At 40.7% G+C, this 14,022-nt stretch overlaps 1 protein-coding gene across 1 annotated transcript in view; it reads left to right on the plus strand.

The window, feature by feature from the left end:
* Positions 1-312: 312 nt before the first annotated feature.
* AVEN (apoptosis and caspase activation inhibitor) overlaps positions 313-14,022 on the plus strand; it is a 165,048-nt gene continuing 151,338 nt past the window's right edge. Inside the window, exon 1 of the mRNA XM_026480078.4 lies at positions 313-712. Within this exon, the coding sequence (XP_026335863.1) occupies positions 470-712 (243 nt within the window). The 5' untranslated portion in view covers positions 313-469. The remainder of the gene's footprint in view (positions 713-14,022) is intronic.

The following is a 14,022-nucleotide window of genomic DNA, read 5'->3' on the forward strand; positions in this document are numbered from 1 at the left end:
AATTAACTCAGTGAGAGTCTCACCATACAGTTAACCTCTGATTACATTTTGGTATATACGTTTCAGATTTTTTAAAAATGCAAATACATTCGTATTCGTATTTTTCTTCTTTTTAACAAAAACGAGTTCCTGTTATACAGTTTAACCCCTCCATTTACTTTCTAACCCATCTCTGAGCCACGAGCCCTGCCCTACACCGGCCGTTTCCCCCATTTCTCGCTCCCACGTCGGGCTTTTTCCTCCGAAGCCCCAGCGTTCCCCGGGCCCCGGTTCCGGCCCCACCTGCCAGGCCCCGCGCCGCCCCGCCCCGCCCCGCCGCGGCCGGTTTCCACCCCGGCCCCGCACCCCGCGCTCGCCGCCACCGGGGGCCCGGCGCTCGCGGCTCCTCCGAGCGACCCGTTTCCGGTGAGGCCGGGGCGTCTCCGCGGCCGTCAGGCTCCGCGCGCTCAGCACCGCCGGCGGAGGCCAGATGCAGGCGGAGCGAGGAGCCCGGGGCGGCCGCGGCCGCCGGCCCGGCCGTGACCGGCCCGGTGGGGACCGCGACCGGGCGGGAGCCGCGGTGGCAGTGGCGAGAGGCGGCGGCGGCGGGGACAGTGGCGGCCGCCGGGGTCGGGGCCGGGGCTTCCGAGGCGGCCGCGGCGGCCGAGGAGGAGGCGCCCCACGAGGCGGTCGCCGGGAGCCGGGAGGCCGGGGCGCCGGGGCCCGAGCGCCGGTAAGAGGCGCCGGCTGGGGGCCGGGGCTGGGAGGGGCGGGCCGCGAGCCGGGAGCCGGAGGCGGCTTGCGGGACGCGCGCGAGCTGGGCGGTGGCGCCTGCGCCTGCGCGGGACGGGCGGAGGGCGGCGGGGGCGCGCGCCGGGTGCACGTGGCGCGTGTAGGGTGAGGCCCCGGCTGCCCGAGGGGTCCGACCCGGAGTATCTAAGAACCCCGAGGCCGGGGCTGCGTGTGAGGGCTGCAAGGCTGGCGCGCCCGTTCGATGCGGGTGCGGTGTCCGTGCGATTGACCCTCACGGGGTGCGGTGCGGCCGCGGCTTGGTCGGGAGGGGCTGAGACTTGGGCAGCCTACAGTACGGGCGGGCTTTCCTGTTATTAGGGGGGAAGGGGTTTTGGGGGGGGGCGTTGTTGTGTTCACTGTGCAGGCCCAGCACCCGGTAGGATAATAAAGGGTTTCTGAATGGAAGAATGTCCCCGACGGACTGGACTCCAGAGTATTTCGGGGTCGGGTCAGATGCAGAGTCCTCTTTTATCCTATAGGTATAGGAGTCAGGGGTCCCTGGCCTTCGTTTTTCAACATTTTCCATCTGGATGTTTCAGCATCAGGTCTGAGTTTTAACAGCGATGTGACCGACCTTCTTCACACAGTGATGGGAGGACGCCTCTTCCAGGCAAACTCTTACTCCGCTGATACCGGCTAAAGGGGTTTCAGTGCAGTCTCTTTATTGTAACTAACGTGCGCTACAAAACTGCCGTCTATTTGAATTCTCGCCTGCATAGATTTAAAACAATTTTTGGTTGAGGCAAAATTTCCTGTTCCTGAAATACTTGGAGTAGCTTAAGTGCACAGTAGGTAAGACGTCCCTAGAGAGAGTAATTGTACAAAGCTTGAAAGAAAATTAGAAAACTTAAAATTTAATGTAACATATTTAACCTGGTCAGGATTAAGGTAGGTAATAAGTAAAATTTGACTGTGGTATGAAGAAATTCTTAGGTTCAGTTTAACAGGAATGACCTAAACTCAGATCAGTCTAGTGGATACTACATAACACATTTTGTCCTTACAGCTTTATACAGTTGACTCTGGAACAAGATGGGTTTGCAGGGCTACTTATATGGGGATTTTTTTTTTTTTTTTTGATAATGTTTATGTATTTTCTCTTCATGAATTTCTTAATGTTTTCTTTACTTTATTCTAAGAATACAGTAACTAATACATATAACATACAAAATATGTCTTAATCGACTGTTTATGTTATTGGTAAAGTTTCTGGTCAACAGTAGGTTATTAGTAGTTAAGTTTTTAGGGAATCAAAAGTTATACATAGATTTTTTCATGGCACCCCTATCCTGGGAGGTATGCGAGGCTCAATTGTATGCACGCGTGCGCGCACACACACACACACACACACACACATATAATATATATATAAAAAACCTGATTGCAACTTTATTTCTTAAACAACTTAAGGTTGTTTAAACTTTAAAACAATGTCATTTTATATCTATTGTATATATAAATTCTTCATTTTTTAAAAAATTATGTTCAATTAGCCAACACAGTACATCATTAGTTTTTGACGTAGAGTTCAACAATTCATTACTTGCGTGTAACACCCAGTGCTCGTCACAACATGTGCCCTCCTTAGTACCCGTCACCCAGTTACCCCATCCCCCCACCCCCGTCCCTTCTGTAACCCTCAGTTTGTTTCCCTGAGTCCAGAGTCCCTTGTGGTTTGTCTGGGTTAATTGACTTGCCTAAGCGTTTATAGCTAGTGTCAGAGCGGGGGTTTATACCAAGCTGCTTTTGACTCAGCTCTGTTTTATCTCTAACATTTTTGTGAACCAGTCACCACTTTACTGAGAACGAGGTAGACACTCCGGCTGCAGGGATCAGGTTTTCATTCTAACTGTAGTAATAGTACTTTGGTACTGATTGAAGTGTCTGGTGCAAAGGCCTTTAATAACAAGTGTCGTTAACGTCTTGGGTGAATGAAGGTGCTCTGTCCTCATCTCTGTGGAACTAAATTGAGTAAAATGGTGGTATATTGTGTAGAGAGTAAATAATATGTTTTTTGATTTACATTATATTGTAACCAATTCTATTAACATTTTAGGCTTTATCCCTTTTTGGGATAGCCTTAAAAAATATCCCATCTTATATTTTCTTTTGGGATTTTTTTCATCACCCCGTTTCATGGCTCGGCATGTCAGGGTACGTGAGTGTGTGGCACGGCGCTTGGGCCATCACCGAGAGCTGCGGACGCCAGCGCTTTCACGTCTAGTACCCCTGCCCTCGTCTTGCCAGTCAAAGCTGCACGAAGAGACGTTGGAGGGATTGTTCCCTCATTTGGGTTTGGTCTGTGACCTCTAAGTTCCTTCCACTTCTTAGATCCTGAAGTACGAGTCATCTTTAGGCTTGCTGAAAATATGATTCTTGGTGCCTAAGGATTAAGTGGGACAAGACTGATTGCCCTGCCTGAGGCCTCCTTGTTCTCATGCTCCATGTTGCATTTGTGCCCCAAATGAAGGGTAATTGAAATGATCGGAAAGAAAAAATTCATAATAGAGGTTTAGCCATCTAAGGACCAGTTAGTCACCTAACTCCAGAATTTAATACTATTTACGCCTTTTGCTTTGTACTTTGGACCACTACACACACCATGTGGCTGGTAAATGGAAATCAAGACGAACTACAACTAAACAACTTCTAGACAAGTCGTACACCGAGGGAACTTCGCTGAGCACGTTATGCCTGCTAGTCTCTTGCACTTAAATCACTCCCTCTGTAGACAGCATGAACCCTAAGTTATGGAGTTTGGGTAAGCATGTCATAAGGCTAATTATCTTCATTGAATATCCACTAGAAGCCTGGTATTGCCCTGGGTGTAGTAGTTAACTTAAAGAAAATGCTAGGATTTGTTAGTATTAAACTTTTCTTTTTGATGAGCCGCTAGCAGAGAGGGGGCCAAGGCCTAATGGCAGTCCTTGGAATCTTTTTTTCTTTTTTCTTCCTTGTAGTAATGCTAGTACCTCACATTTATTGAGCACTTAGTGTGAGGTGAGAAAACCAAGGCACAGTTAGATAACTCACAGTTAGGAGACGTTAAGTAACTTAACCATTATCACGCAACCAGAAAATGGCAGAACTTGAATTCGACCCAGGCATTTTGGTTCCAGAACTGTTTTTTCAGCTACTTCCCTAAACTGCCTCTGGAGTGACTTGAGATTTGAAAAGGGACGTGTGGCAGGCTGTTGTATGATCCTTTCACATACTTCTGTTTTCCTGATGTCCCAAAATGGTATAAGGATTTAAAGTAGTACCGGTATCATATTCAGTGATTGTGGATGACAGCAGAGCCTCGCTTTCTTGTGCCACGTTTATATGGCAGCTGCTTTTAATCATTTCTAAATTATCTACGTCCAGTAAAAGGTAAGGCAGCCGTGTATAGGTGCATTAAGGAGAGTAAGAACTTGGAGGTATTTTTTTTTTCCAACCAAACTTTTGCTTTGCAAACAGTAATATAAATCCTTTGCCTTAATAATAGTTAATCCTAGATGCCCTTGACATTTTCATTGCTACTGTTTCAGTGAAAGGGAAATCTCTGACTTTGACGGTCAAGTTTCCTGTGGACCTGGAGGAAGAAAAGATGTCCAATCCAGGTTGCCGGCAGGTTTCTAAAGCGCTTGCTCCTTCACGGTTGCTGAGAGGAGTCGGCCTCCTTGTGTCAGCCGGACGGAGGCCGAGGGCCTACTGAAGTGCGCACTTGACAGCCTCTAGGCTGTATGTCCCCCTTTTCAGGAAGCCTGAAGTAAATTCGGTTAGAAACCGAACGTGCTTAAGTGTCCTAGGAGAAAATTGCGTTGAGATGAGCTCTTGGTGAGGGGGCCTGGCGGGCTCGGTGCGTAGAGCGCGGCTCTCGCTCTCGGGGCTGAAAATTCAAGTCCCATGTTGGGTGTAGAGATTACTTAAAAATACAGTCTTTAAAAGGAAAAATAAATTAGTTCTTGGTAGTCCATGGACTTGGCCCTTTCCCCTGCTGCTGGCATCTCTGTCCTTGCTCACGTGTGCTGTTCCGAGGCCTGCTTTTCTCACGGACCTTTATATCACTTACATAGTTCCGTTATGACACTTTTTGCTAGTATTCTGCTGAAAATTTTTTTGATAAATTATGTATGACTTGTACTTTAACATTTACGGCTAACATTTTTATCAATGGTTCAGATGGTTTCGGAACATAAAATTTGCAGCATATTTTATACTTGACATTTTAATTAATTAATTGTGTACGTGACTTTTTTTTTTTAAGGATTTTATTAATTTATGTCAGAGAGAGAGGGAGAGAGCACGAGTGGGAAGGAGAGGGAGAAGCAGATTCCCTGCTGAGCAGGGAGCCCGATGCGGGCTCGATCCCAGGACCCTGGGATCATGACCTGAGCCAAAGGCAGACACTCAACTGACTGAGCCACCCAGGTACCCCTATATTGGACATTGTGAAGAGAACTGTCACACAATTCTTATACCTGGATGGAGTCTAAATACTATAGTGATTTGATATTCGCCATCATCCACTTAAGAATCACAGTAATAAGTTCTTCAGCCGTGAGAAGATTTACATTATTTCTTTTTTTTTCATGTTTTAATTCCACATCTTCTGTAGAATTTTATCCAAGGTAACATATTTTCAAACCTGAAAACTTTTTAGCAATCACTTCTGCTTCCCTGTAACAAATCTTGATTTTTTTTAATTTTAATCTTGTAACCTTAGAGCTTGGGTGTAAAATTTTTTTCTTTTCTGTTGAATTAAGATTACATTGATTAATATACAACTTATTTTGATTAGCAATTGTTACACATAAAGGTAAAATTTTATTGTAAATAGATCTCATTTTCCCTAATGAATTTATGTAGGTATCTGTGGATGAATATTGCTTATTCCTGAATGAAATAGGATTCAGAATCAATTCTCTTCCTAATTTTTATTTTTATCGGTGTAAGGACTGAGAAACATTAGTAGATGGTAATGGTTGGAGTTTTGTCATGTGTGTCACTCAATTCTTTGAATGCCTTCCTAATTATATACCGAAATCATTATTATAAAAATTTTTTTTAATGATCTGTCAGCTGACAACTGGATTAGGTCCTCCTTCAATTTTGTTGAAAGCAAAGAATTGGAAACTTCCTTGGGAAGTTGGGAAAGGACTTATTACTCGGTCTTTAGAGTTACACTTTCTCAACAACTACACCTATATTTCAAATTATCCTTTTGCTTGGGGTCTCAGGGAATACACCACAGAGTGAGAATGGCCGAGAAGGGGTTGCCGGTCCTCAAGTGCTTTCTAGGACGGCTTTTGGGAAAGAGCTTGGACATTGACTGAGTATCTGAAACTTAAAAAAATCCTTGCTCATGTGTTTTTTGAGTAATCTTCATGAATCCCCAGGTATATATCTATACTCCATTTTTGGACTGTTGACTAAGATCACATTGCTTACTTTTTTTTTTTTTAAAGGAAGATAGTTTATTACATGTATTTACCCAGAGAGTTGGTTATGTTTTATTTATTTTTCGCGTGGTGGCTATGCACCACTTGCAGAAAATGGTTTCCAATTGTTGTTATTCTTAACAGTGTCACCATCTTTGTTTTAACTGATGCTAGGACGAGAAATGGCAAGCTCATAATTCAAGACCACCGGGTCTGTTTCCTGGGGAATTAGTTACTAAGCCATTGGACTTCTCCTGTTTTCTCTAGGAAAAGTAGTAATTATTTTCCATAGTACTGGGGGAGTGAGCTTTAGAGAGGCTGTCTAGGTCATTTGGTCCTATCCACACCACAGCATGACTTTCTAGATGTTTTTGTTCTGCTTTACTTTTTTTTTTTTGAGTAAATTCTACCTGCAACATGTGGCTTGAACTCGCAATCCCAAGATCAAGAGTTGAACCCTCTGCGCACTGAGCCAGCCAGACGCCCCTCTAGACTTTTTTTAAGTTGGCTCCATGCCCAGCATGGAGCCCAATGCCAGGCTCAAACTCATGACTGTGAGATCGAAACCAGAGCCAAGATCAAGAGTTGGACACTTAAACCAACTGAGCCACCCAGGTGCCCCCTCAAGACTTTTATAAAAAAGAAATTAAGTGGTCGGAAATGTGTTTTCTATTCAGGTGTCACTGTTTCCCGATGCACTTTGAAATATCAAAGGGAGAATAAAGACCATACTGACACATAATTATTTCTCTTTTATAGATACTAGTGATGAGCTTATTGGGGCATTGGATTCATTCTTTTTGAAATTTCATTTTTTTCATTAGAAGTCATTTGTGTATGTGTGTGTGCGTGCATGAGTACTAAGAGCAAATGGTTTAATACTGTTAACTTTTTTTTCTTTTGGATGGAAATACTCAACAATTTTGTTGGTTTGAAAATTTTCTATGAAGGTGTCATGGAGCAGCGCATGGGTAATTGATATAGATAATATTTCACTTTTGACACAAACAGGGTTGCTAGAGGGGAGGTCGGTGGGGGGTTGGGGTAGCTGGGTGATGGTCATCAGGGAGGGCAGTGATGTGATGAGCACTGGGTGTTATATGCAAGTGATAAATTATTGAATACTACATCTGAAACTAATGATGAACTATATATTGGCTAATTGAATTTAAATAAAAAATTAAAAGAAAAGATAATGTTTCACTTTTGAATGCGTGCCAAAGGATGTTGCCAAGAAACACAAACCGATGTGCTTCATTTTATCCTGATGTCGCTAGGGTGCTGTTGTAGAATTTGGTCAGCCAGTTTGTCCATCAGCCGTAAATTGTTTACAAAACAATTTCTGTACAAACAGCACTCCCAGGGATACTGTTCCCTACTGTCCATGTCATGTCATTGATATGTGCAAACAGCAGGGAAATTAAAAAATATGTAGGAGATTGATAGAACTCCCTGTTCATTCTATACTTATACTTAATCTGCCCTGTGTGTCCTCTTGCTATTAAGGACTGATACAAATACGTCTGAGCAAAGCTTTTTTTTTTTTTAAAGATTTTATTTATTTATTTGTGAGAGAGAGAGCATGAGCAGGGGGAGGGGCAGAGGAGTAGACTCCCTGCTGAACAGGGAGGATGGGGACACAGGGTGCTGTCCCAGGACCCTGGGATCATGACTTGAGCTGGAGGCAGATGCTTTAAGCAAGTGAGTCACCCAGGCATCCCTCAATACTTCTTTAGTACCAAGTCAAACTTGTGTTGAGGGATAGCAAACATATTTTAATATTAACCTAAGCAAAGCATAATTGAGATGACAGGACTGTTACCAAAAATTCATATATATTCTTGCGTTATCCATACTATGATTCCTGTATATCTGTTTTCAGCTGTGGGAAGTTACTAATGTTGAGAGATTTTGTTAATGCATGTGTATTCTGTGAAATAATTAGTCACCATATTTAGGTTTCTATAATCTCTGGCTTGAAAGATCATTAACAGCTACATTTTGGGAAAACTTAAAGTATTTAGTGAGTATTCATTCTCAAAGTCCAGTGCAGTGTGGGTTTCATTTAAATAGTGGATTTGGAATCTATGATTTTATTGTTAATCATATCCCAGGAGCTGGCTTCATGATATTGAAGACTGAGATATTTCACCCTTAGTTTTTCCTTTTACTACAAGACTGATAATAAAATAACATGTCTTTGTTTGATACTTGGGCTAATTAAAGCCTAGTCTTACTGAAAAAAGCTTAAACTCTGTTACAGATATATAAACCTCAAGTCCTTCCAAAGAAGTTATAAGTTTTTTGGGAGCAAAGCTTGATGGCAAATGAATATTTTTCGGAAGACAAAGCTTGGCTTCCTGTTTTCCCCTACTAATCTTCACATCATTTCCAAGTTGTGTTTTGCTTTGCTGCTTCTTTATTATGCCAGTATGAATTTGTAGAACAATTCCTATTAAGTTTTAAAAAATATTTTTCTCCTCTTTACAGCCAAGAGAATCATTGAATTAAGAGGTGACCGGAAAATGTTATTTTAAGAGCACGTATTTTACAAATTCACTGGAAGGAAAAATTAAGTAGACAAGTTGATTTTTCATTTTATAAGATGGAAGTAGACCTAAAAGAGATGGTTTTTACAGAGTTGGCAGGGAGGGGGCTCGGGTTTGTGCCTCAACTGTGTTCCAGTTGACTTCCTGGCAGGCAGGGAGGGGAGAGGAAAGTGCCGTTAAAGCGTGAGGATTAGTGTCTGCTCTGGTGCCTGGCACCACAGTGATTACCTGCAGAGTGGGACCCCTGGAAGCTTATATTAGAGCTGAAGAGTTACAGACAGATAGTAATTATTATTTCAAGGTCCTAGTATAAGTTTACAGACAAATGGATAAGTAGGGTATACTTCCTCAAAATCTAAGATTTCTGCTTTTTTGCCTCTCTTTTCCTTTTTTTCTCTCCTTATCTTTTCCCCCTACTAGTGTTGTTTTTTAAGCTTTCTTTCAGGGAGAGAAATGACATGGTGGTCAATAATGGGTATTTTGGGGTCTAATAGAAACTGGTTATAATCCTACCTTCTAACTCCCCAGTTACTAAAGTATCTGAAAAGTTGCTTGAGCTTCCTGAAACCTCAGTTTCCTCACTTGTAAAGGCGATTAAGAGTGTTTACCTTACACAGATGTTGTCAAGATTCAATTAGATGAACACAGCAAAAGGTAGTTTTTATATTTATAGTCACTCTGCCACTCTGGTGTCCTCCTGTGTTCAGGGTCTTCTCAGAATGTGCAGGTCAAATGCAAAACTATACACTCGTTCAGATGTAACAGATGAACACACACATACATAGAATATTTAGAATTTATATTACTTATTGAGTTTATATTACTTATTGAATATCATTTAAAATTTCCTTAAAAGCTTTGAAGCATTAAGTCTTCCAGCCTTTACTGAGGGACTTGCTGTGTATGTGTTGGAGTATGTTTTCACTGCTGTGGCACAAAGTTTGTAACTCTATCTTATCCTTTCCTTCCTGCTTGTATGAGACTCTAGGTCTGCCAGAGGTAAGAGATTAGGGCCTTCTCAGATCTCTCCTGGTCATGCCGCAGAGTTGCATATGTGCATGGCCTTCTAGATTCCCAGGAATATGTCAGAGTTTTACAAAACCCTCTTGGACATCTCATTCCCCAGTTTTACCTTGTAAGTTTGTTTGTCAGTCTCTTTTGAGGCCCACCTGTTACCACTGCCTCAGGCAGCTATGGTTTTAAACTTTTGCTGTTGATTGTTTTTCACAAATTCCCTGGTGATAGGGCTGTTCACACAGAGCGAGCTCTGAATCTGGTTGAATGAAGATAAGACCTGAGAGTGGAGCTTTTCACAGAGCTGCCAGAGAGATCAAACAGTGACAGCTCTTTATGGAGGGGACTTTCAGCAAGCTTTTCTGCCCTCTTTAGTGGTTCTAAGGCTGTTGTTTTTCTCAGTCACCGTAGCTGTGAGCCTGTTGGTTTTCAAAGCTACTGCAGAGTTGGGCAGAGTGGGATGGGAATGGGACAAGTTGCAGTTCTTACAGAGATTTAGCTGTTTTTCTTAAATAAACACTTCTTGGATTGTTGTTGCAAGTCTTTAGTTAATTTAAATTGTTACATACATCATTTTGTGAAAATGTTGGCACCTAATTTATATTTTTTACTACATTCTGGGGGACATGCACTTATATGTGCTTGATACATACTACATCATGATCTCCATTATGTAATTTCTTCAATTCCAAACTTATCTCACGTATGACCTCTCTCAACATGCCTTCCTTTGGTTAAGTGTCCGACTCTTGATTTTGGCTCAGGTCATGATCTCAGGGTTGTGGGATTGAGCCCTGCACTGGGCTCACATGCTGGGTGTGGAGTCTGCTTGGGATTCTCTCTCTCCCTCTGCCCCTCCACAAAAGAATTAATCTGTTTCCTTTCCTTCCCTTTTATATCAGTGATACAAGTATCTCCTAGATCTAAAAGTTTTACCTATTCTACTGTTAAATGACAGAAAAATACCAAGAAAATAAAAATTACCTATAAAATTACCACCCAGAAATAATCACTGTTAACATTTTGATGTACGTTTTTTTCCACAGAAAACTGGAAAGATATCATGATATGACTTTTAAGGGAAAAAAGATAATATTATGCTTATGTAAAAATTATAAGATACATGCATGTATTAGGATCCTAAAAGGATATAAATACATATCAAACTATTAACTGTGTTTGGAATGGGAAAAATATAGGGATTATGTGGAACTTTACCTTTTTTTTTTAATTCAAATTTTTAAATGTGTACGATCAGGAACATAAATATGTTCTACTTTGAAAAGAAGATTCTACAAATATACTTTGATTATAAAATAAGGTGAGGCAAGTAGGTAAGAGGATGCATATAAAAATAATAGGGATTATTATATATGCTGCATATATAAATAATAGGGTGATGGGATTTTGTGGTGTCATGCACTGTGATAAGTACAAACAAGTTTCGTGGGATCAGATGATCCCTTGAGTTTAAACAGGCTTGATACCTGTCTCTATCTCCTATTTCTTTCTCTCTTCATACACACACGCTATTCAACACAGGGCTTGAACTCACAACCCAGAGCTCAAGACCTGAGCTGAGATCAAGAGTCGGATGCTTAACTGACTGAGCCACCCAGGCATCCCTTAAAGATTTCTTTAATCTTTAAGAGTAAATGGGAGACATAATACCCTTTTACCCCTAAATACTTTGGTGTGTATTTCCTAAAAGCAAGGAAATTTCATACAACCATAGCACAATGATTGCAATCAGGAAATTAACATTGACAGAATACTATTATCTAACCTTATTGAGATTTTTGCCAGTTAACTCATTAATGTCCTTTATCAGGCTTTGAATCTTGAGGCAATGACATATAGATGTGGGACAATTAGAGATTATTCATTTTGGCGGTTACCATGGCATCCTATCTAGTCTATTTCTGTTACGTTACTGTATCTGAGTTCTCAACAGCCTGTTTCCTGACTTGTGTTTTCCTCCAGCCTCTAGATTTCTCATCAATTTTAGGAGCTGCTTTAGAATTAGGAAATTCTTTTAGTAAATTCCTTTACTGCTGAAATTAGCCAGAATTCTATAGTTTGTAACCCACATTCTACTGTTAAACTTTTCACACTTCCCATTTTTCAAAATCTTATTCCTCCTGTATTGAACGCTCAGTTCAAATGCCACCTTTCTCTGTGAAGCTTCTGGTTTTCCTCAGTTAGCAATGGTGTACTTCAGAAACGTAGTACTTACTTTAATCCCTCAATTTATTACAGTTTAATTACTTACTTCTCGTATGTCTGTTTCATTAATTATAAGCTACCTGAGGGCCTGTATATGACACAGCACTGTGATTTTCAGAAAGAGTTCCGTAAATGTTTGTTGAATGACTAATAGCATTGAGAAGGTAATTTGGAGGGTAAATGGTGCAAGCTAGAGGGAGTGTGTTTTTAGGCAGTGTCATTTTGGGAGTTCAGGTCAGGAGAACCCTTTATGTCTCATTTGCATTTGTTACACTATTTAAAGTATTCTTCTTTTCAAGGTTGAAATCTCAGTAGCTAAAAAGATTGTTCTCCCAAGGGCCAGATTTATACATGAACATTAATTCACATTGGATTTTATATTCTCCTAGTTCTAAGTCTATTAAACTTTATAATTCAATGCAGACAACAGATATTTTAAATTGTGAGACTAAAACAGGAATTATAGTATCCGGAGATTTTTTTCCCCCTAAGTAATCTCTACACACAGTGTGGGGCTTGACCCTTGGCCTTGAGTTCGAGAGTTATATGCTCTGTCGGCTGAGCCAGCCAGGCATCTCGAGAGATCTTTTATCCAGAGAACCTCTTTTCACTATTTTGTTCTCTTTTTATCTGGTTAAACTCAGTTTGCTCTATATATTAATCAAGCTTTATTCTTACCTCGTCTACACTTTGGATTCCTTGCCATTTTTATCTTTGCCGTTTTTGGGGGTCAGTTATTAAATTAAAAGGATATTTTTAAAAGCTGATTATCTAATTCTATATTTTTTATTATGATATTTGAAATGTCAGACTCCATAAGAAATTTTAGGGTTCATTTTATGTTTTTTTTTTTTAAAGATTTTATTTATTTATTCGACAGAGATAGAGACAGCCAGCGAGAGAGGGAACACAAGCAGGGGGAGTGGGAGAGGAAGAAGCAGGCTCCCAGCGGAGGAGCCTGATGTGGGGCTCGATCCCACAACGCCGGGATCACGCCCTGAGCCGAAGGCAGACGCTTAACCGCTGTGCCACCCAGGCGCCCCCATTTTATGTTTTTTCCCCATAACTATTTCTTAAACGAGTTGGCAAGAGAACATATTTGTTAAAAACTAGAATTTATTCATAAAAACGTGCTGTGTTTATTTTATATAGAAAATAATGGGATTAGAGAAATCTTTTTTTAACCTAGCAGGGAAGAATGAAAGCACACCAGCATTTTGTTAACGGTCCTTTATGCTGTAAAGTTAGATCAGGACCTAACCCAGGCCTAAGCATTCTTGAGGATCAAATTTTATTTTCTTATAATTTTCTGATAATTTTTAAATTTTTACACACATCCTTCTAGGTAAAAGATACTAGCATCATAGCAACACTTTTAAAACTGTGGGGAACATAGACAAGTATCCAGTATTTAGAGACATTTACGTTTTTAGCATAATGGTAAAATTTTAGAGTAATAACAGTAGTGATACAAAGGCCCTCCGTTTTGATGATGGCTAATTGTATGCAGTTTGTGGCAACTGGTATTCTCTTTTCTGGACTGTTTTGTGCCTGCATTTTTAAATTATTATGATTAATTTTGTTTCTTTTGATAAATGGAAGTTGTGGGTTTTTTATTAGCTTTAAAAAATGATAGAAACAAATTAGATTGCTTAAGAATATCCTAATGAAACTACATTATAGAACAAGCCTTTAAAACTATGTGGGTTTGTTGTTGTTGTTGTTATTGTTGTTTTTTAAGATTCATTTATTATTTAGGCCTTTTTAAGGATACAGCCAAGTAGTTGGTGGTGACATTAATATTTGAACTTGAGGTTTCTGACTTCTAGAAGGAGATTTAACATTTTGTTATGAGTGATCAAAACGATGAATTGTGAATTTTTTTCCTCCTAGAACAATTGAGTACTTTTCATGTTTTCCCGTCAAACTTAAATGTCTTTCTTTTTCATATAGCAAATGGTGAGGCTGTACTGAATCGTAGTTCATCCTCTTGGTCTGCTGACTTAAGCCTTTCTAGTTTATTCAGTATAGATCTCATT

This window comes from Ursus arctos, unplaced genomic scaffold (assembly GCF_023065955.2).
Source record: "Ursus arctos isolate Adak ecotype North America unplaced genomic scaffold, UrsArc2.0 scaffold_36, whole genome shotgun sequence".
NCBI classification, from domain to species: Eukaryota; Metazoa; Chordata; class Mammalia; order Carnivora; family Ursidae; genus Ursus; species Ursus arctos.